Consider the following 23,447-nt stretch of genomic DNA (forward strand, 5'->3'; position numbering starts at 1 on the left):
TTTCTGTACAAACACATTTGAGTAATCCCATGCATGTCAATTCTAATTCACTTATTTTCTTAAAAAAAAAAACAAGATATTAGACAAGTGTCCTGAACAGTACTTGCCAGCTTTTTCTTGTTGGAGGAAAGTCCTAGAAAAATTGATGTTAGATATTTTATAAACATCAACATTATATTAGTTTGACCACCTAGAGACTTGCAAGTTATTTTCAAGACATTTTACTTCTATTCGTTTACCCAATTTAAGTCGAACCTTTTTAAATCACGTGAATTAAAAGTATTTGGATTCATTTTTAAATTTTAATTTTAGGAGCGCTCAGTTTTGATACAGACAAAACATGACATCAGACAGCACAACATACACATAACACAAAATCAAAGGCCTTGAAACTTTATAGGTGAATCTCCATTGCAATGTAACAGATGTTCAAAACTCTAGTTGAATAAAAAAATAGAACTAATCAAAAAAGTCATGAGCTCAAAAAAAATGTAGAATTCAAAAAAACAAGAGTCCTGGAAAAATGATACAGGAAAAATGATACGGCCATTAATTACTTTAGTAAAGCACCATAAAATTTACTTTTGCTGGAGTTCAGGTAAGACTTTTGTTTTTTTTTTTTTTTTTTTTTTTCTTTTTGGGTTTGAGACCGGTCTCCTACTGAGCCTTCAGGCTTTCTCTATTTACATTTCAATGTAAACCTTGACTGGGATTTGGATCTGAAAGGGGAGAAAATGTTCCAGCAGAAACTTGATGCCTAGGGCATTTTAACCCTTAATCCTGGTTAGTAATCAATTCAGGTTTGGATGCAGAAAATTGTGAAACAATTATCTCCCAATATTTGTGGGGACTGGGGCTACCCTATTATACTCCTTACTAGGACATGCCACTGATGGTTGGGCTGGTTTGTTTACTATGTGGCTAAATCAGCTTATGAGGGGCTATGGGTCCAACCAATTCCAATTTGGGAATTGCCCGAGTGATGCAATCACTATCAGCAAAAAGATCTTTACTCCTTAAACTCTAGGAGGGCTATGACAGCTGCTTCCATTTTGTGAGCCTTCAGTTGAAGAGCCCTGTGCCTTGTTCTTAAATGATTTGGTAACATCTTGCCCTCAACATCAGTAATTTGCACTCATTAACCCAATGTTTTCCTTTTCTATACTTTGGACAAAGACCTGGGGCATAAGGTGTAACAGATTTTACTATAGTTATCTCTTATCTTTTGTTAGGGCATTGTCTCTTTGCTGCTGTGTATCTGTACATACACTCCAGGATCATATTGATTTTGAGTATCATATTAGCCTTCTATTAGCATAGCAACATTTCTACCAGGAAACCTTGCTACTACATTGTTGCAAGCAGTTTCAACAGCTATTTCTTGCCACTGAGCTCTCCAATTAGACATTGTCCTCCAGATAACACTGCTCTGCATACCTGTTTCCAATCAGTCTTAACTGCCTCTTTAAAGTTTTTCTAATGGTTGATGGTATCTCTATTTTGGTCCTCAAATACGGACATGTTTTACAAATTTTGAAGCTCTTTATATTAGGTTTAGCTTTCTACTACCTTTTCCCCTAGTTCTTAAGTTTTCACTACTACTTGGTTATTTCTTTGGGGGTTCTTTGTATTAGATTTAGCTCTCCTTTTCCCCTTGTTCTTAAATTTTCTGAGTAATTGTTTTCTAGGTTACTACCACTCAATCCTTCCTCACTTTGTTCTCTTTAAGAGTTCTTTTCTGTTGCTATTAGATCCTGTTTCTGAAGATCCTCTCCAAGATGTTCCCACTGTGGAATGTTTAATAATCCTTCATCTAAAAACCAAGGAGCTACCTTCTCTATTGTATCTAAGAATGTTCTAGCAGTTTTGGTTTTTAAAGGTGTATCATTGGCCTTAAGCAGTTCCCGTAAGGGTCGTTGCATATGAACTTTTGATATTTCAGACCCCATCTTGTACAATGTAAGCCGCGTTCCACGTGCTTATCTAGTCCTTGAACCGCCTTTCGCTTAGTTCACTGTTTTTGGACCGCTTTCCGCTTAGTCCACTGTTTTACTTTCCTTTTTGGATCGCCTTCCGCTTAGTCCACTGTTTACTTTCCTTTTTGGACCGCTTTCCGTTTAGTCCGGATAGTCGCATACTGCGAATGTCAAGGCTGCCTTTCACTTGTTTATTTTTGACCTTTTTATAACAGGTTTAACTTGTTAAAATTTTAGAATATCTTACCTTGTTTTCTTACTTATCCTTGTAAAGTTTTCATTCCCGGGTTTCGGCACCACTTATGATCGCCCACCACCCGCAGGGACAATCACAACACGTACGCTCTTGATCACAGGAACCAAAAAGCCACTTTATTCCACAAGTCTCAGACTTATATTGAGAACATCAGCCTATCAGAGAGTAGACTACCAGGAAAGTCAGCCTATCAAGGAACAGTCTCCAGGCAGATACCAGGATCGCCTCATGTACAGCAGCCAACCAGAGTTACTTCCTAAAACTTGTTTACGAGTGCAGCTATGTCTGGCAAGCTGCCAGGCACCATCTTAGAGATCAGGCCACGTGCGGCTCTGGGGCCCTCAGAGCCCGCCCCTGACAGGCTATCACTAAGTTGCTGAGGCTAGCCTTGAACTTGCCATCCTCTTGGCTCAGCCTCCCTAGTGCTGGGACTGTCTATAAGCAGGGCACAGATTTCCCCTTTGGGAAGGTATCCCCTTCCCCTCTCCAGCACCAGGAAGAGGAGACAGGTGATCATGCAAAACTGTCTACAGAGTGAACTTTGCTGAAGTCTCCTGCTCTCCTATTCAGTCACCTCACGGATCTTCCTTTACGAAATCTGCCTCCCTGAGATTCTCAACACCTTCTCCTTCATCTTTTCATTTCTTTACAGATTTATCACTTTTTGTTAAAATGGTACATGATCTCTCAGACCTAACTGCTATTGGGGGCTTTCACTTCTTTTCTATGAGATTCCCATGTATGCCTAAGAAACTAAAATATACTGGGCATGGTGGAACTTCAGAGGGTGAGGTGGGAGGACCTCTTGAGCCCATGAGTTTGAGACAAGCCTGGGCATTATAGGTAGACCCTGAGGAAGGAAGGAAGGAAGGAAGGAAGGAAGGAAGGAAGGAAGGAAACATTAATATCAAATAGCCAGGCATGGTGGTGTGGGCCTGTAATCCCAGTGACATGGGAGGGTGAGATAGAAAGATTGCCAAGTTAGAGGTCAACAGCAACAAGTTAGTAAGACCCTGTCTCCAAATAAAAAAATAAAAGGGAATGGGATCCAAGATTGTAAACTAGAGGGAGGCTGTGTTCCTTGTCGCTCCGTAACTCCGGTTTCAAGCAGAGGATATCTGTTTCTTGATTGCTTACTGTCAGGCACCTATCATCTGCCATGCCTGCCTCTCACCCGTCCGTTGCCTGCCTTACACCTATCCATCACCCAATGCACGAGGTTCACCTCCCGATCTTCAGCAAACTGATTGCCGACCGCCAGTGGAGCACCAGCTGCCTGCTGTTGCCTGGAAGTTCACTGTGACATTACCTGCAGGTTTGATTACATGTGGCTGCCGCCATTTTGAGACATCAGCCAGGCCCCATAGGACCCCTGGACAGACTGACTGAGCCCCGTCTCCAGGATCCCTCAGCCTGACTGATCACTCCCTGCCTCTGGGGCCCTCACATCAACTGACTGCTCCCTGCTGCCAGGACACCCACTCCAACTGACTGCGTCCTATCACTGGAACCCCAGACTGACTGATTGCACCCGGCCTCCAGGATCCCGAAACCACACCAAATACACCCGACCTCCAGGACCCCTGCCTGACCAACCACACCCGCCTCCAGGACCTCCAGTTGACCACGTCCACCCCTGAGCTGCAGCTCCCCATTTGCCAACACATTTGGAAGCCAGAGTGGCCATCTTGGATAATCCTGGAAGCTGTAGCTCCGATCTTTAGATGGGGCAAATCCCATCCGGAGACGCCTGCTGGAGACTTGAAGCTCATTGTCAGGTACCTCTCATGCATCAGGGTACTGTACACTGGGAGGTTTCATTACTATATGACTGTTATACTGTAGATTTTCTTTCTTTTCCTTATTGAAAAATTTTAAGTTTTTATTTCTTTACTTTTCTTGTTCTCTTCTCCTTTTGTTTACCTGTCCCCTCAGAGTCTCTTTCTCCCTTTTTTGCATGCTAACATCTGATTTCATTTGATTACACTCTCACCCTTTCTATTATCTAGAACTTCTGTATATTCTTTTCTTATCCCATTGACAGCTACATTCTACATCCCTCTGTATCCTCTTTGTCCTCCATTAGAAACTGCAGACTTTATTGCAAATCTGTTTGTTTTACTGAAGATAATATTTGAACTCATTCTGTTTATTATGACAATTTTGTTATTGTCCTCATAGGGGCTATTTGGTCTCGGATTGCATAGTGTCTGAATTGAGCACTGCTAATATTGATCTCCCCTTAAAGAAAAGGTTTTGGAAACCTATAGGGGGAAATCTGCAATACCCCAGATCTGTACTGCTAGAGGGGAAGATACGTGAACAACATGAAAAAACAAGGGAAGAAAATGATCCAAATAAATCTAGATTCTATATTAATAGAATCTAATGACAGCATGTTAGAAGAAATGTCAGAAAAGGACTTCAGAGTATACATGATTAAGATGATTCACGAAGTAAAGGATGAGATAAGACAGCAAATGCAGGCAATGAATGATAATACCAATAAGCTGAAAGAGCAACTGCAGGAAGCAAAAGATCATTCTAACAAAGAGATAGAGATTCTCAAAAAAACCAAATGGAAATCCTTGAAATGAGGGAAACAATAAACCAAATAAAAAACTCAATGGAAAGCATCACCAAAGACCAGACCACTTGGAAGACAGAACCTCAGACAATGAAGATGAAATATTTAATCTTGAAAACAAAGTTGCCCAAAAGAGAAGATGGTAAGAAATCATGAACAGAATCTCCAAGAACTATGGGACATCATGAAAAGACCAAATTTAAGAATTATTGGAATTGAGGAAGGCACAGAGATACAAACCAAAGGAATGAATAACCTATTTAATGAAATAATATCAGAAACTATTTCCCAAACCTGAAGAATGAAATGGAAAATCAAATACAAGAGGCTTACAGAACACCAAATGCACAGAATCACAACAGATCCACACCAAGACACATTATAAAGAAAATGCCTAACATTCAAAATAAAGATAGGATTTTGAAGACTGTGAGAGAGAAGCATCAGATTACATATAAGGGGAAACAAATACAGATAGCAGCAGACTTCTCAACCCAGACTCTAAAATCTAGAAGGGCCTGGAACAACATATTTCAAGCTCTGAAAGAACATGGTTGCCAACCAAGAATCCTATACCCAGCAAAACTAACCTTCAGATTTGAAGATGAAATAAAATCCTTCCATGATAAACAAAAGTTAAAAAAATTTACAAATAAGAAAGCCTGTGCTACAGAATGTTCTCAACAAAATATTCCATGAGGAGGAAATGAAAAACAACAATGTAGGTCAGCAAAGGGAGGAACTACCTTAGAGAAAAACCACTCAAAGGAGAAAGAAGTCAAGCCAATTTAAAAACCAAAAATAAGCCCAAATGACTGGGAATACATATCATATCTCAATGATAATCCTGAACGTTAATGGCCTAAACTCATCAATCAAAAGACATAGACTGGCAGAATGGATTAAAAAGAAAGACCCAACAATTTGCTGCCTGCAAGAGACTCATCTCATAGAAAAAGACATCCACAGACTAAAGGTGAAAGGATGGGAAAAAACCTACCACGCACATGGACTCAGTAAAAAAGTGGGGATTTCCATCCTTGTATCAGATAAAGTGGACTTCAATCCAAAGTTCGTCAGAAGGGATAAAGAAGGACATTTCATACTGCTAAAGGGAACCATAAATCAGGAAGACATAACGATAGTAAATATTTATGCCCCAAACAATGGTGCATCTCTGTACATCAAACAAATCCTTCTCAATTTCAGGAATCACATAGACCACAACACAATAATTCTGGGTGACTTTAATGCACTGCTGTCACCACTAGATAGATCTTCCAAACAAAAACCAACCAAAGAAACCATAGAACTCAATAACACAATCAATAACCTAGACTTAATAAACATATATATAGAATATTCCATCCATCAACGAGTGAATTCACTTTCTTCTCAGCAGCACATGGAACCTTCTCAAAAATAGACCATATGTTATGCCACAAAGCAGCCCTTAGGAAATGCAAAAAAAAATAGAGATACTGCCTTGTGTTCTATCAGATCATAATGGACTGAGAATAGAAATCAATGACAAAATAAAAAAACAGAAATTACTCCAATACCTGGAGACTAAATAATATGCTATTGAATGAAACATAGATAACAGAAAACATCAGGGAGGAGATAAAAAAAACTCTTAGAGGTCAATGAAAATGATGATACAACATATCAAAACCTCTGGGACACTATGAAAGCAGAACTAAGAGGAAAATTCATTGCATGGAGCACATTCCAGAAAAGAATGAAAAGTCAACAACTAAATGACCTAACATTACAGCTCAAAGCACTAGAAAAAGAAGAACAGAATAACAGAAAAGTAGTAGAAGACAGGAAATAATTAAAATCAGAGCTGAAATCAATGAAATTGAAATGAAAGAAACAATTCAAAAAATTGACAAAACAAAAAGTTGGTTCTTTGAAAAAGTAAACAAAATAGACAAACCCTTAGCCACATTAACAAAGAGAAGGAGAGAGAAAAGTCAAATTACTAAAATTTTGATGAAAAAGGAAATATCACGACAGACACCACTGAGATAGGTAACATAATGAGAAGCTACTTTGAAAATCTGTATTCCAACAAAATAGAAACTACCGAAGACATTGACAAATTTCTAGAGACATATGCTTCTCCCAAACTGAACCAGGAGGACATACACAATTTAAACAGATCAATATCAAGCAATGAAATAGAAGAAGCCATTAAAAACATACCATCCAAGAAAAGCCCAGGACCAGATGTATTCTTAGCGGAGTTCTACAAGACCTTCAAAGAGGAACTCATTCCAATACTTCTCAAAGTATTCCAGGAAATAGAAAAGGAGGGTACCCTACTAAACTCATTCTATGAAGCTAATATCACCCTCATACCCAAACCAGGAAAAGACACATCAAGGAAAGAAAAATTTAGACCAATATCCTTGATGAATATAGATGCAAAGATCCTTAACAAAATATTGGCAAATGGTATCCAAAAACATATTAAGAAAATTGTGCACCACGATCAAGTGGGGTTTATCCCTGGAAAGCAAGGATCAATAAACGTAATCCATCATGTCAACAGACTTAAGGATAAGAATCATATGGTTATTTCAATTGACACAGAAAAAGCATTTGACAAAATACAACACCCCTTCATGCTCAAAACACTAGAAAAAATAGGGATAGTAGGAACATACCTGAACATTGTAAAGGCTATTTATGCTAAGCCCATGGCCAACATCATTCTTAATGGAGAAAAACTGAAACCATTCCCTTTAAAAACGGGAACAAGACAGGGATGTCCTCTTTCACCACTTCTATTCAACATTGTCCTCAAAACTCTAGCCAGAGCAATTAGACAGACTAAAGAAATTAAAGGGATACGAATAGGAAAAGAGGAACTTAAGCTGTCACTATTTGCTGATGACATGATTCTATATTTAGAGGATCCAAATAACTCCTCCAGAAAACTTGTAGACCTCATCAATGAATTCAGCAAAATAGCAGGCTATAAAAATCAACATGCATAAATCTAAAGCATTTTTATATGCAAGTGATGAAACATCTAAAAGGGAAATGAGGAAAACAACTCCATTTGCAATAGCCTCAAAAAAAAAAAAAAAAAAAAAAACTTGGGAATCAATCTAACCAAAGAGGTAAAAGATCTCTATGATGAGAACTACAAAACATTGAAGAAAGAAATTGAGGAAGACCTTAGAAGATGGAAAGATCTCCCATGTTCTTGGATAGGAAGAATTAATATTGTCAAAATGGCCATACTACCAAAAGTGCTATACAGATTCAATGCAATTCCAATTAAAATCCGAATGATGTATCTTACAGAAATAGTGCGAGGAATCATGAAATTCATCTGGAAGAATAAGAAACCCAGAATAGCTAAAGCAATCCTTAGCAGGAAGAATGAAACAGGGGGTATCGCAATACCAGATCTTCAACTATACTACAAAGCAATAGTAACAAAAACAGCATGGTATTGTCACCAAAATAGACAGGTAGATCAATGGTACAGAATAGAGGACACGGACACAAACCCAAATAAATACAATTTTCTCATACTAGACAAAGGGGCCAAAATTATGCAATGGAGAAAAGATAGCCTCTTCAACAAATGGTGCTGGGAAAACTGGAAATCCATATGCAGCAGAATGAAAATAAACCCCTATCTCTCACCCTGCAAAAAACTCAACTCACAATGGATCAAGGACCTTGGAATCAGACCAGAGACCCTGCATCTTATAGAAGAAAAAGTAGGTCCAAATCTTCAACTTGTTGGCTTAGGATCAGACTTCCTTAACAGGATTCCCATAGCACAAGAAATAAAAGCTGAAAGAATGAGGCAACACCAACTGTCTGTCCACCGGAGAAGTTCCGCTGTATTCAGAGAATGCGTACACTTTTATAGAGTGGAGAGAAGTCTCATAGGCCAGGGTATGGGACGGGGCGGTAGGTAATTGGGCAAGCTTTGTCACTAGGGGATTGAGACAGGGCGGTGGAGAGTGATTGGGTGCGGGGTCATGCTGGTGGGAAACTGACACTGTGGAAGAGAAGCAGGATATGCACCATATTGCAGAGGTGTGGTTCCAAGAGAGGGGGACGTGGGGTTTTGCAGCTGCTTGTGGGGGGTTAGGCCTTATATTCCTCCCTTTTTCCTCTGTATATGGGGATGGGTTCGTCGTTCTTTCTCTGGCTACTTCCTGCTGAAGTGGGTCATAGAGGCAAGCAGGGAGGGTTGAGGAGTAGGTCGCTTATTAGTCCCCATAACAGAAGGCCAAATGCAGCCACTTCACTGGGAGAGAAGTCCATGAAAGTCCCTTGGAACCACAAAATTTCCAGCTGGTCATCCCATTGGGAGAGGGAGTTGCTGGGGATGACCATCCAGGTTCAGGAATAGCTGCCACTGGTGAAGGAAGGGGTTGGTTATCTTAACAGCTGGTTAGATGTTATCACGAGGAGTTGGTTGGGTCCTCAGTGGCTAGAAGCTGGTAATTCCTGAGTGAGAGCTGGTTAAAGGTTTGATTAGAGATTTTTTCCACCTGGGTTTGGATGAATTTCATGATACAAGGTAGGAAGAGACAGGCCACTAAGATGACAACTAAGGGGCCTAGAATGGGCCACATCCAAGTGAGGAGGGGGTTTTGGATAAAGGCAGAGAGAGGGTTAGAACTTGTGTGTGTCTGTAGGCTAGAAGCAGGTGTGCAAGAGAAGCACAGAGAAAACAGTTCCCAGGGGAGAAGGAAGGGAACAAGTGAGAGCAGAACCTGCACCCAAGTGTAAATGGGTGACCCAGGGGAGTTGGCGGAGGAGTGAGAGGGTGGTTCTAGGGCAGAGGAGAGCTGTTCCTCTTTGTGTTGGATGTTGATAGAAACCAGGGAAAGAGTTCCGTGTATGGGGACGTATTCCCGAGAAATGGAGAAGCCCCAGGGTTTGGGGGACCATCCTTAGTAGAAAGCGTACCTACGAGGGGAAGCCCACTTGGGATTCCAGGGATCATGGATGTGAAGAAAGAGGTTATTTGAATTTCAGGTGCGCCCCCCTAGGAGGCTACCAGTGGAGTTTTGGTCATGGGTAGCACATAAGTAGGGGAGAAATAGCTTTTCTGCGCACCAGCGGGTTAATTGTAGAAGATAAGGGAAAGGGGAAAGTCGATGGCTGAGGAACACCCTGTCAGGGGGCAGTCCTTTGTGGAGGCAAGATGAGAGATACTGGTTTGCCTGTCCGTGTAGGTTTCACGCACTTTAAATCTCCAGACAAAGGATGGTTTTTGAGAACCCTCTGGGTAGAAAGGGAGTAGAAATAGAAGGAGGCTTAAGAGGGTAGTCATTCTTCCTGAATGGGGGACAGGGTTGGGGAGCAGGAGAGATGGAGCTTAAGAGGGTTGGAGGGGTGAGGGGTGCACTGAAAAGAGTGGTGTATTAGTTCATCCTACAGGTGGTCAAGGTCCGTGGCTGCTGAGGATGGGTTCCTGGTATTAGGCTTCAATCTAGAAATATGAACCCATGGTGTTACATGGTTATTGGATGTGGCAAGCTTAGCGGCTGTTGGGGTACATAGGATGACAGGATATGGTCCCTCCCATTTGGGAGTTAGGGGAGCTTTGGGTTCGGGGGGCGTGTTGAGAAAGACCAATTGGCCTAGGTGTAGTATAAGATCATTTTTTGTGGCCGATGGGTCTGGGAGTAGCCAATCTTGATGGTTCCATAGTTCAGCCCGAAGGTGGGAGAGTAAGGGGAGGGCTATAGCGGATGGTATGGGCCCTGGAACGGCTGTGATGCCAGGTGGTAGGAGAGGCCTTCCAAACATGACCTCAAATGGGGAAAGGTTGGTGGGTTTCTTCGGGAGTGCTCTAAGCTGAAGCAGGGCAAGGGGTAGAAGACGAACCCAGTCAAGGTGCAGCTCTAGAGATAGTTTGGTTAAAATATCTTTTAACGTTCTGTTGGTTCTTTCCACTTTCCCTGATGCTTGTGGTCGGTAGGGATAGTGGTAGTGCCAAGGGAGTGGAAGGAATTTAGATACTCCCTGGATTATTTGGGCTGTGAACTCTGGTCTGTTATCAGATTGGATGGAAGTAGGCATTCCAAATCTGGGAATGATCTGTGTTAGGAGAGAATGAGCCATGGTGGAGGCCTTTTTTTTGGTTGTTGGGAATGCTTCCACCCATCCTGAGAAGGTGTCCACAAATACTAGGAGGTATTTGTGACGTCGGACAGGGGGCATGTTGGTAAAATCGACCTGACAGTCAGCCGCAGGGGTGTGGCCCCTGGCCTGGTGTGAGGGATAAGGTTTAGGTTTAAGGGGAGTGTTGGGGTTGGTGCGCTGGCAAATGGCGCAGGAGAGGGAAATATAGTGGAGTAGGGTTTTATCCGCTGGGTAAATGAGAAGAAGGTTTGTAAAAAATGGGACAGTGATTGGGGGCTGGAGTGGAAGAGATCATGGAGAAGATGGAAGAGGGAGAGTTTATCCTCAGGAAGTTGTAACTGAGAGTCTTCCTGAAGGGTGACCTCAGGAGTAGTTGAAGTTGGGGTCTCTGATTGCTGGGGTAAGGCCGGGAGGAGGGTTTTGGTGGTCCCTGACACAGTTGCAGCCCGCGCCGTGATATCTGCTTTACGGTTACCCTGAGTTATGGGGGAGTTGTCTTTTTGATGGGCTTTGCAGTGATTGACCCCTAATGAATGGGGCAGTTGAGATGCTTCTAGGAGTTTGGTGATTAGTGCTGAATTTGTGATTTTATTCCCATTGGTGTTAAGCCTCTTTCTTTCCATACAGCTGCATGGGACAGGAGAATGTGAAAGACATACTTAGAGTCCGTGTACAGGTTGAAGTTCCTCCCTTCGGCGAGGGTGCAAGCTCGGGTGGCAGCAGTGAGCTCTGCCTGCTGATTAGTAGTACCTGCTGGTAATGATTGGGCCTCCGTGACTGAATCGAGGGAGACTACTGCGTAACCCACATAATGGGTGTGATCTTCCCTGAATGAAGACCCATCTGTAAACCATGTGAAGTCAGCGTGTGGGAGGGGGCCCTCGGAAATGGAGGAGTGACAGGGTATAAAGTTCTGGAGGGTCTCCAAGCAATTATGGAGAGGTGTTGGGAGGGTATGGTATTGGGAGTAGAGTGGCAGGGTTTAGGGGCGGGCATGGGAGAAAGGAGATGGTGGGATTCTCCAGGAAGGAAGACAAGAGGGCTAGGAGTCTGGACGGGGGAAGGGACTGGAGAGCTTTATAGGAGAGCAGATCCTTGAGGCAATGGGGTGAAAGAATGGTAAGAGGTGCCCCAAAAGTTAATTTGTAGGCTTCCTTTTGTAATAGGTGCCTGGCTGCTAGGGCTCGTAGGCAGGGGGCCCATCCTCGTACAGTGGGATCTAATTGTTTGGAAAGGTAGGTCACAGGGGTGAAGGAAGGGCCACAGATCTGTCCTAGGACCCCCAAGGCTTGACCGCTATTCTCGTGGACATAGAGGGAAAAAGGTCTGGTAAGGTCTGGGAGATGAAGTGCTGGGGCTTCAACTAGAGCTTGTCTAAGTTTGAGGAAGGGGCAGCGAGGTGTATAGGATAGAGGTTCTTCAGGGTCCCCTTTCGCTAGGTCATAGTGGGGTCGAGCCAACAGGGAGAAGTTTGGAATCCAGGCCCTGAAGTACCCGGCCAGTCCCAGGAATGAGAGGATCTCGGCTTTGGTTTTGGGGATGGGGAGGGTGGTGAGGAGCTGTTTCCTGTCAAGAGTAATTTCCTTTCTCTGTGGGGAGAGCGGGAAACCTAGGTAAGTCACGGTGAGAGGGAGGTTTGGGCCTTGGAAGGGGAAAGGCGGTAACTCCTCTCTGCTAAAAAGTTGAGGAGTGAAGCAGTGTCGATTTGGGATTGTTCCCAGGATGAACTACAGAGTAGGAGGTCATCCACATACTGCAGGAGGACAGATTGTGGATGGAATGCATGGAAGTTTTTGAAATCCTGGGCCAAAACTGTCCAAAGAGGTGGGGACTATCCCGAAACCCTTGAGGAAGGACTGTCCATGTCATCTGTTCGGAATGCCGTGTGTGTGGGTCCATCCAAGTAAAGCAAAGATATCTTGGGAGGAAGGGTCAAGAGGAATGGAAAAGAAGGCATCCTTTAAATCCAAGACCGAGAAGTGTGTGGATGATGCGGGGACTTGGGATAGTAAAGTGTACGGGTTAGGGACTAGGGGATGTATGGGAACAACGGCAGCGTTGATTAGGCGGAGGTCTTGGACTAGGCGGCATGATCTATTGGCCTTTATAACTGCCAGAATAGGGGGGTTGAAGGGTGAATGCGTGTGACGGATGTACCGTTTTTGGTGGAGATCCTCAATGATGGGTTGAAGTCCAAGGAGTGCGGAGGTGCTTAGGGGGATATTGGGCCTGATGTATATATTTGGTGGGGTCTTGTAGTTTAATAGTAACAGGGGGACATTGGGCATTGGAGGGGCTACTAGTGTCCCATACTTGTAGTATTTACGGGGTAGGTCAAAGTGGGGAAGGAATTTTCTGGGATGGGATCCCTGATTTCAGAAAGGAGGGCTAAAAGGAAGAGGGTTGTGGGGGAGGATGAAAATGGTATGGTGATAGACACCTTTAATACGAAGAGGATATCCCTTCCCATGAGAGGGACAGAACATTGAGGCATAACTAAGAAAGAGTGGGAGAAAGAAAAATTACTGTCTTGAATGGAGCAAGTTAGGAGGGGGGTTTTGTGGGGGAGAATTTGTTTCCCTCCTACCCCGACTATAGGAGAGGTGCTAAGTGTGGTAAGGCCCCAGAATTCCCTCAAGACCGAGAAAGTGGCCCCAGTATCTAGGAGGAAGGAGGTGGGGGTGCCATCCACAATAATAATGACTCTGGGTTCTCTTCTTGTTATGGACATGGTCGGGGAGAACCCAAGGCCTTGTCGATCCTCATCGGCTAACCCTACCATAGATGGTTGCCGTGTTCTGGGTGCTTGGGGGCCACTTGACCATCCGCCCCTTTGGGCGAAAGGGCAATCAGAACCCCAATGCCCCCTCTTTCAGCATTTTGGGCAAGGTGTGGTGGGTTGCCTGGGAGAGGGACAGGCTTTTGACCAATGTCCTTCTTTGCCACACTTAAAGCATGCCCCAGGTGGAGGCTTGGGGTTGGATGTGGCAGGAGAACGCCCGGGGGTAGGTTTTATGATCTGAGCCAGCATTTAGAAATTGGCTTGATCAGCTCTTTGCTTCCGGCATTCCTTTTCCTCTTCCCAGTTATGAAAAATCTTGAAGGCCACTGATAAGATCTTGGTCTGAGGGGTAGCTGGGCCCTGATCCGATTTTTTAAATTTGGCTTTAATGTCAGGGTAGGATTGGGCCAAAAAATACGTCACAAGGACATGTCAAGTCGGCCGTCATCCGAGGTGGGGTCTATGTTGGTGTATTGTTGGAGGGCCTGGGTAGGCCTGTTTAGGAATTCGGATGGGGTTTCGTCCTTCTTATGGATAATTTCCTTAACTTTTTGGAAATTGACGACCTTACGGGCAGCCTTTTTAAGACCCATAACCAGGCAAGAGGCAAAACAGTCCCTGGCTTGGATTCCTTGGGCGGTGTTATAATCCCAATGTGGGTCTTGTTCGGGGACTGCATGTGGGCCGGGTGGGTGGTTGGGGTCGGTGCGGTGTGTGTCATTGGCATGGGTTTGAGTGGCATCCCAGACTCGGCAATGTTCTTCAGGTAGGAGGATGTTGGCCAGGAGCTTGAAAATGTCATGATGTGTTAGGCTGTAAGCTAACACGTGAAGCTCCCTGATGTAAGTGGTGGGATCTGTACTGAAGGAACCCAGTTTCCTCTCTAATTGTGTCAGGTCTGCCAGGGAAAATGGCGCATGGACCCAGACCACACCCTCGGTGCCAGTCACTTCACAGAGAGGGGCAATAGTGAGGGGGGTAGGAGGAGGCCCTCAGGAGCATATGAAGGGAGGGCTAAAAGGGTCGGAGGTGGGAGGAAGTGGGGGCAGAGAGGAAGCTGGGGAAGATACTGGGATAGTGGAGGGAGCAGCAGGAGGAAGCACGGGGGCAGAAGGTGGAGGCCTGTAAAGGGGGGGGGGTTTGTTGACAGGGTCGAAGGCTGTCTCTGAGGCCTGGGGGGGTGAGGGAGGTTTGCGGGCTAAAAGGACCTGAGACAGAGTGCAGGTACAGCAGAGTGAGGGATGTTGGGCTAGAAGACAGAAAGCTTGGATGTAGGGAATCTCCTTCCATTTTTCCTGGCGCTGGCAATAATTGGAGAGGTCTCAAAGACTGTCAGGATCTAGTGTACCCTCGGGGGTCCATACACTCTGATTGTCTAGGGGATAGTGAAGCCAATCCTGGGTGCAAAATTCGACAAGAAGTTTTGGTTTGATATCTGGCTTGAGGGACAGGGTGCTAAGGTTTTTTTAGGAGACATTGAAGGGGGGAGTCCGGGGGGGGGGGGGGAGACGTTCCCATTGCCGAAAAGGAGGAGAGACAGGAGAGACAGGGAAGGGAGAGAAAGGGGAAAGAGAGAGAGAAGGAAAAAGAAAGGTGATAGACGAATATCCTTCGGTTGGTAAGGAGAGAAGAGATCCTAAAGGGCGTCCCTGATAGGTCTCAGTCAATCCCGGAGGGGTTCGAAAACAAACCGGGAGAAGAGGAGGGTGTGGATTGTCACCCAGGCCCTCACTCTTCTGGGAGCAAAGGCCCAGAGCCTGAAGGAACCTGGTACCAGGGTTTGTGAAGACCCCACGGTCTGGAAAGAACAGCAAAGAAGAACGGTGGAGAGAAGGGGTGGTGCAAGGGAAGGTCAATTTCCGAGAGTCTTTAAAAGTGAAACTGGGCGACGGGAGTATGAGTCCTGCTTGAGTCGTGTGTTAAGATTGGCAGTGTCTAACTGAAATGCCGATTTTGGAGTGTTATGGCCGAGGAGCCCGGGAGTCCGCTGTGGCCCTGAAGGCCTAGGCGGGGTGTGACCTCCCTTCCCATTGGGCGCTGGGATGTTGCCAGACGATCACGGTCAAGAGTCCCATGATAGCCCAAACGAGAGTGGCTCCTCTGCCCCAGGGGACTTACCGAAAGGATGGGCCAGTGGTGAGTGAAGAGAGCCAGCGCCGGGAAAGATGGACGAGGGTGGAGCGGCAGCAGTGTTGCAAAGAAGAGAGACAGAGCCAGAGAGGCGCTCATCTCTCCTGGGTTTCGTCACCATTGAAAGAATGAGGCGACACCAACTGTCCGTCCATCAGAGAAGTTCTGCTTCATTCAGAGAATGTGCACACTTTTATAGAGTGGAGAGAAGTCTCATAGGCCAGGGTATGGGATGGGGCGGTAGGTGACTGGGCAAGCTTTGTTGCTAGTGGTTTGAGGCAGGGCGGTGGAGAGTGAATGGGTACGGGGCCGCGCTGGCGGGAAACTGACACTCTGGAAGAGAAGCAGGATACGCGCCATATTGCCGAGGTGTGGTTGGGGAGGGGCTTTTGCAGCTGCTTGTGGGGGGTTAGGCCTTATATTAGCAAGAATCAATAACTGGGACAGATTCAAACTAAATAGCATTCTCTCAGCAAAGGAAACTATCAGCAATGCAAAGAGAGCGCCTACAGAGTGGGAGAAAATCTTTGCCACTCATACTTCAGATAGAGCACTAACTTCCAGAATCTATAAAGAACTCAAAAAACTCTACACGAAGAATACAAATAACCCAATCAACAAATGGGCTAAGGATATGAATAGACACTTCACAGAAGATCTACATGCAATCAACAAATATATGAAAAAATGTTCACCATCTTTAGTAATAAGAGAAATGCAAATTAAAACTACACTAAGATTCCATCTCATCCCAATTAGAATGGCAATTATCAAGAACACAAGCAACAATAGGTGTTGGAGAGGATGTGGGGAAAAAGGTACACTCATACATTGCTGGTGGGGCTGCAAAGTAGTGCAGCCACTTTGGAAAGCAGTGTGGAGACTCCTTAGAAAACTTGGAATGGAACCACCATTTGACCCAGCTATCCCACTCCTTGGCCTATACCCAAAGGACTGAAAATCAGCATACTATAGAGATACAGCCACAACAATGTTCATAGCTGCTCAATTCACAATAGCCAGATTGTGGAAGCAACCTAGATGTCCTTCAGTTGATGAATGGATAAGGAAACTGTGGTATATATATATATACAATGGAATCTTACTCAGCTATAAAGAATAATAAAATTATGGCATTTGCAGGCAAATGGATGAAATTGGAGAATATCATGCTAAGTGAGATAAGACAATCTCAAAAAACCAAAGGACGAATAATCACGCTGATAAGTGGATGATGATACAAATAGGGGGTGGGAGGGGGCAAAGAATGGAGGAAGGAGGAACTGTATAGAGGGAAAAGAGGGGTGGGAGGTGTGGGGGGGAAGGAAAAAAATAACAGAATGAATTAAACATCATTACCCTATATAAATGTATGATTACGCAAATGGTATGCTGTTACTCCATGTAGAAACAGAGAAACAACATGTATTCCATTTGTTTACAATAAAAATAAATTAAAATAATAAAATAAATAAATAAATAAAAGGGACTGGGGATAGAGCTTAGGGGTAGACTGTCCTGGGTTCAGTCTCTAGTATCACCAAAAAATCCATGACAATGATAAAAGCCAGCACCACTTTTGTTTTCTACAAGATGTGAAAGACTAGTGTAGCAGAAAAGACCAACTTTATTCTATGGTATCCAACACGGTGTGTCCACATTAACATTGTGACATCACTGACCAAGTGGGTGGGGCTGGAGAGGCACAGCAACAGTGTTCTCTACACTTGGGAAGCCTCCCTGCCAACAATAACCCATCAGGGTGCTGATCCTATATCATGGGAAATAGAACCCACATGGGAAGCACAAAGAAATATCTATAGTACATACTCAAGTATGTACTATACTCCAAAGTATACCCAAGTATTTGAAGTCCACTGGCTGAAGACAGAAACTCACACATGGGGTCTGATGAAGTGTGATAAAATATTCTCAGGGCAAGGGGCTTACCCTTCAAGTTGTCATCACAGCAAAATGTATGTCACTAATATGGCAAATTTGTATTTGGAATCATTTCAAAGCTATATAACAGCTTAAAATATAACATTAGGTAGAACTGGTCCACAAAATTCATTAATTGTTTGCTAATAGTTCAAACTCTTTATTAATTTATAGCCATGAAAATGACACATTTCAACTTCACATTTCCCCAGCTATAAGTAGGAGTTCCTGATTGGGCTCAGTGTTTAACCAAAATAATTATAACTGCTTTTAGAATGGTTCTTAGAACACTGTATTGAGTATAAGCAATTGTTCAATGAATTAATGAAACCTTTAATATTTAGATATTTCAAATAAACTATCTAGCAGTTTGATAAAATCAAAACCTCTAGAGATATTCCTTATTATAAAATATACATCTACATGCCTTCAAACATGTAAAAATTAGTTTAGTTATTTTTTTTCAAACTTGATAGGTTTTTCAAACTTGGGTGTACTTCATTAGACGTACAATAATACTTTGAAAAATATCAATACTCTCAATGTTCAGTTTATTTTTAAATTGTTCAGGAAATAATTCAGTAAAGGGAAACATTGTAATATCAAAGTTAGGGATACAGGAGATGTTGCTTTATATAATTTTATTTCGTGTAAAATACTTTTTTATACTTTCTTTTTCCCCTTTGGTACTGGGGATTGAACCCAGGGGCATTTAACCACTGAGCCACATCTGCATCGGCTGTTTTTATATTTTATGTAGAGACCGATCATATTTTCTGTGACCTTGCCCAGTTGCTGTGACTGGCTTTGAACTTGTGATCCTCCTGCATCAGCCCCTGGGGCCACTGGAGATTTGCCACCATGCCTGGCAAAAAATACTATTATTGATAATATTGAGAGGTCTGAGCACCTGAGACCTCCATGAGACTCTGAGGGGATCATTACAATGTGACCAAAGGTGACAAAAGCCTCTGCTATTGTTGATAGCTACTTGAAGTGTGTCTTCCATTCTTTGTTTCACTACAAACATCTACCTAACAGGAGAGAAAGTAGTCACATATCAACTTAGACATTGACTCAAACTTGCCCTGGCTCCTCATAAAGATGCGAGACACACTGAACCCTGAGCTCACCCTGGCCCATTAGGTCGGTTTGATGGTGGGGTAATTCCAGCTCCACGAAACACACTGGGGACACTTCCCTGTGCTTCTGCTTCCAGGAAATGTTTGTATACAACTGGTGTTAATTCTTCTTCAGAAGTGTGGTACAGTTCTCCTGGGATGTCTACACCTGAAGATCTTTTTGGAGCTCTTCATATTAGGAACTTTATTTCCTTGATGATCACTTGGCTTTTCGGTAAGTAGCAAGCCTGAGGGGGTTTAAGCTCTCCAGCGCCTAAAGCCCACATACTCACTCTCCATGACCTTTAGCAGTGACCAGGAGGAGATTTTGGTTTCAGAGGCTGCGGGGCATGCGGTGAAGCCCCCAGCCCCTGCAGCAAGCAGGCCCTCCCCTGCCCACTGGCCCGCCTTGTCCCTCCCTGCCCATGGGATTATGGAGGTGATGCCACAGAACACTCTGGAGTCTCCAATACCTTTCCTGATGTGTCTTCTCTAACACCAGCGGCCCCCCAGCCACGACTCCAAACCACAAACCTCAGGGAGGACCCGCAGACTGGGAGAGGGATTATCTCCGGCCAAAGCAGTGGAATCAGGTCTTCAGTGGCTCAAGGAGAGACACTGTCTACACTAAGGACAAGGGGAGAGAGAGGCTCCATCTACCCCGGATCGAGGTGCCTGAGTCTATATCTACACTGTACATTGGCCAGAGGCCCAGTGATACTGGCCCTGGGCTCCTGCCTTTGCCCTGAGGCCTCTCTCTTGTTGTTTTGTGTGTGTGACTTTTTTTTCTTTTTAAAATTTCTATTTTGTAACCTGCCTTTTTAGAACAAAGCAAAAGAAAACAATCTTTGGAACATCAATTTTATTATACAACTGGTGAGGAGGAGAAATTTCTCCGGAACCATCTCTGCCGTCCCAGAAGCCCAGGAAGAAGGCCAGGGCAGGGCAGGGCAGGGGGACAGAGTCTCTGATGTCTGTAGGTGGGGGCGGAGAGTGGTGGAGGATGAAGACTGGAGTCCGCTGGGGGGGCGGGTAGGGGAGGAGCCGGGGCCAGTTGACCGCACATCATGGCTGAAGCGCTTGGAGTTCACTCCGGGCGGGTGCCCACTCCACCAGGTCGGGATGCTCGGAGCTCGGGGACCTCTTGCTGTCTGTTGGTCTGCCTGTCCCATCAGGGCACGTTCCCTGGAGCCACTCTGTGTGGGGCCCTAGGGCGTCCGTGGCCTCCTTGCATGGGTGCCACTCTCCTTGGGGAGGCGGGCCAGCAAAAGCAGGGCAGGCAGCAGCAGAGTTTTCCAAGGAAGGTGGCCATCTTCCCAGTGACCCGCCTCCAGCCCCCGCAGCTGTCCGAGGATCGGCCCGAGGAGGAACCCTGGGAGGACGAGCTGGGGTCTTCTGCCACCCGCCTGCTGAGGCTGGGCCTGGGGTGCTCAGGCCTGCGGGGCACAGGGCCTCTCTGGCAGGCGGGGCTGGGCGGGGCCGAGTGCACACGGAAGTAGCTCAGAGGGACAGCGGGTCCGCTGGCACCGGCAGCACCCTTCTGGCCCGCCAACCTGGCCTCCGCGGGCTGCTGCTGCTCGCCGGGCACGGGAAAGGCAGGCTGGCTGGCACACTTGTTGGCACGGGCGCTGGGGACATCTGTGGGAGCCTGGAGCGTGCGGCCCGCCCCCTGGGGTCCCTGGTGCTGGAGGAGGCGGTAGGTAGCTGTGGCCTCGTCCCACTTCTGCTTGTCCAGGGACACCCAGGCTTCGTAGGGGTCGAAGCCCATGTCCAGCATGAGGGTCAGGATGGCGGGGTCGGGGCGTTTGGGGAGCGGCTGGCTGCCAGGGCTGGGTGGAGGCTGCTGGCCCAGGTTCAGCCACGGGTGGCCCATTACCTGCTCCAGGGTGGGCCTCTGGGCCGGGTCCAGCGTCAGCATGAGCTGGATGAGGCTGCGGGCCTCGGGGGACAGGCGCCTGGGGAGGGTGTAGCGGCCCCGCAGGATCTTCTTCCGCAGGCCCTCTTCGGTGCACGCCCGGAAGGGTTGCCTCCCCGTGAGCAGTTCAAAGAGCACGACTCCCAGGCTCCAGACGTCCGCGGGGGGCCCCTCGAAGTCCTGCCCCCGCACCAGCTCGGGGGCCCAGTACGGGAGCGTGCCCCAGGAGGTGCTGAGCCTCTGCCCCGGCGTGAAGGTGAGGCTCAGGCCAAAGTCGATGAGCTTCACGCTGCGGCCCCGGGCGTCCAGCACCAGGTTTTCGGGCTTCAGGTCCAGGTGCGCAATGCCCCTGTCGTGGCAGTGGCGCACAGCGCACACGGCCTGCCAGAACAGCCTGCGGGCCTTCCCCTCCCTCAGGCCACGGGACATCAAGATGCAACGGGTCAGGTCGCCCCCACCTGCGCGCTCCATCACCATGTACATGTTGCGCGGGGTCTCGATGACCTGGAAGAGCTGGATCACGTTGGGGTGTTCCAGGGCCATCAACCTCCGCGGTTCGCACAGGACCTGCTGGAGCGCCTTGGTCTTGGCCACGACTTTCACCGCCACCTCTGCCCCGGTGAGGAGATGGCGGGCCAGGACCACCTGGCTCAAGCCCCCCCGCCCGAGCTTCCTCACCACCTGGTAGTGGTCCGTGAGGGCCGCCTCGTAGCAGGAGCTGGGCCCCTGCCGCTCTACTCTATGCTGTCTACTCTGACTGCCAAGCATCCTAAAGCCAGAACGCCGACGGAGGACGCTAGCTAAAAAAAAAAATAACAAACCCAAACAAAACACCAAAACCAACAACAAAAGACAAAACAAACAAATAAACCAAAGCCCAAATCAAAAAACCAAAAGCCCCAAAACTCCAGCCACCAAGCACCAGCCACCAACCACCAACCACCAACCACCAACCACCAGCCACCAACCACCAAACGCACTATCTATCTGGGAGTCCGACAGGTCACCACCAAGAGCTTCCTGTACTTATGGACGAAGAGCCCAGCCCAGCCACCCGCTTATATGGCCGCGGTGGGACGGCGCATCACAGTGGCTGCTTGTGAGGTCAGAGCAGGGGGTGACCCAGTCACACATGGGCACAGCCCCCACTGGCCTTCTCACTTTGGGACCTCCAGGATCTTTGCCACTGTCATCATAAGAATAAGAAAGGACCCCAGAAGCGTTTTTCCTTCCCGGGGCTGTGCAGAATGATAGTTCAACATTTAGAGATTAAAACCTGTGGTGTCCTCCAGTGGTCTTTTCACCTGGAGTCTGATGAGACTCCCTAGTCACTTGGGGCTCTTACGGGACGCCTCATGTCTACATGAAAAAGTGTTCATTCAATTCCTACTTCTTCCTGACTTGGAATGCTTGGCATCCAAGGCATGGTAGCGCTTTGCTCGCGTGGTGATGCTACCCCACAGTGCTCTGTCCCCTCAGATGCTCTAGGGCTTGGCATTAACACCTGTTGAGAGGGAGGGATGTTCATCAGCCTCTCCCCACAAAGGTTCCCACCGGATTTCACTCTAGAAACCCTGGCTCGCCAAAAGCAGTGGCGGAGAGGCTCAAAGTAAAAAAGGATAAAATGCCCAGGCGGAGAATCCTAGAACCAGCAACCGTGTCCTCCCCATACAGGGAGGAAGTGGAGACCTTCCCAGATACCGGGGTCCCTTCCTGATGCTGTAACAAAGAACCTTGGGCCGTGCCATTTATTCGCAATACAAGTCACATTCCCAGGGTTCTGGAGATTGGCGAGTCCCAGGTCAAGGCACCTTGTTGTTGTGTCCTTGCAGGGCGGGAGGGGCAGGAGGCTTGAACTCATTCTCTCAAGCCCGGCTTTGGGTTGGTTTTGTTTTGCTTGGCATCCAAGGCATGGTAGCGCTTTGCTAGCATGGTGATGCTATCCCATTGTGCCCCTCCCCTCATATGCTCTGCAAGTCATAACACAACTATTTTGTACAAGTAGCTTCCAGAATTAGAAGCCACATCTTAAAAGGTCTCAACACGACTGTAAGAATCAGTAAAATCCTTATAGCTGGCATGAGTTCTGTAGCTGAGGACAGGGTTGGTCCAACTATTCACATGTGATTTAGATGTTCAGGAACAAGTGGTTCCAGGGTCAGACAGGGTTGGGAAATGCCACAGAATATATATCCTGCTCAGAGTCACAATATATCTAAATATAGTAAAGGCCCGGAAAAATCTTACAGTAAAGAATGCTCTCTTCATGGAGTGTACATGCTAATTGTGTCGATTAGTTTTAGGTGTCCACTTGGCTAGTCCATGCTACCTATATATTTGGTCAAACATTATTCTAGAAGTTTCTGTGAAGGTATTTTTCAAATTCAGATTAACGTTTAGATCAGCAGACTTTGAGTCAACAGATAACTCTCCATTACGTGGGTGGGCTCATCCAATCACAGTTGGAAGGTCTTAGAAGAAAAGAACAAGCCACCCTTCAAAAAGGGAATTCTGCCTTCAGACTTGAGTTGCAACATCAATTCCTCCCTGGTGGTTGGACCACAAATTTTAGACCTGTGTCCCCATAATTACATAAGCTAATTA

At 46.1% G+C, this 23,447-nt stretch overlaps 1 protein-coding gene across 1 annotated transcript; it reads right to left on the bottom strand.

Annotated features, from left to right (window-relative positions):
• Positions 1-20,099: 20,099 nt before the first annotated feature.
• LOC124994212 (sperm motility kinase 2B-like) lies at positions 20,100-21,611 on the bottom strand. The gene has a single exon (XM_047566005.1). It carries the CDS (start codon positions 21,609-21,611, stop codon positions 20,100-20,102), a length of 1,512 nt encoding a protein of 503 aa, XP_047421961.1.
• Positions 21,612-23,447: the final 1,836 nt, after the last annotated feature.

The sequence above is a fragment of the Sciurus carolinensis genome, chromosome 10 (assembly GCF_902686445.1).
Source record: "Sciurus carolinensis chromosome 10, mSciCar1.2, whole genome shotgun sequence".
NCBI classification, from domain to species: domain Eukaryota; kingdom Metazoa; phylum Chordata; class Mammalia; order Rodentia; family Sciuridae; genus Sciurus; species Sciurus carolinensis.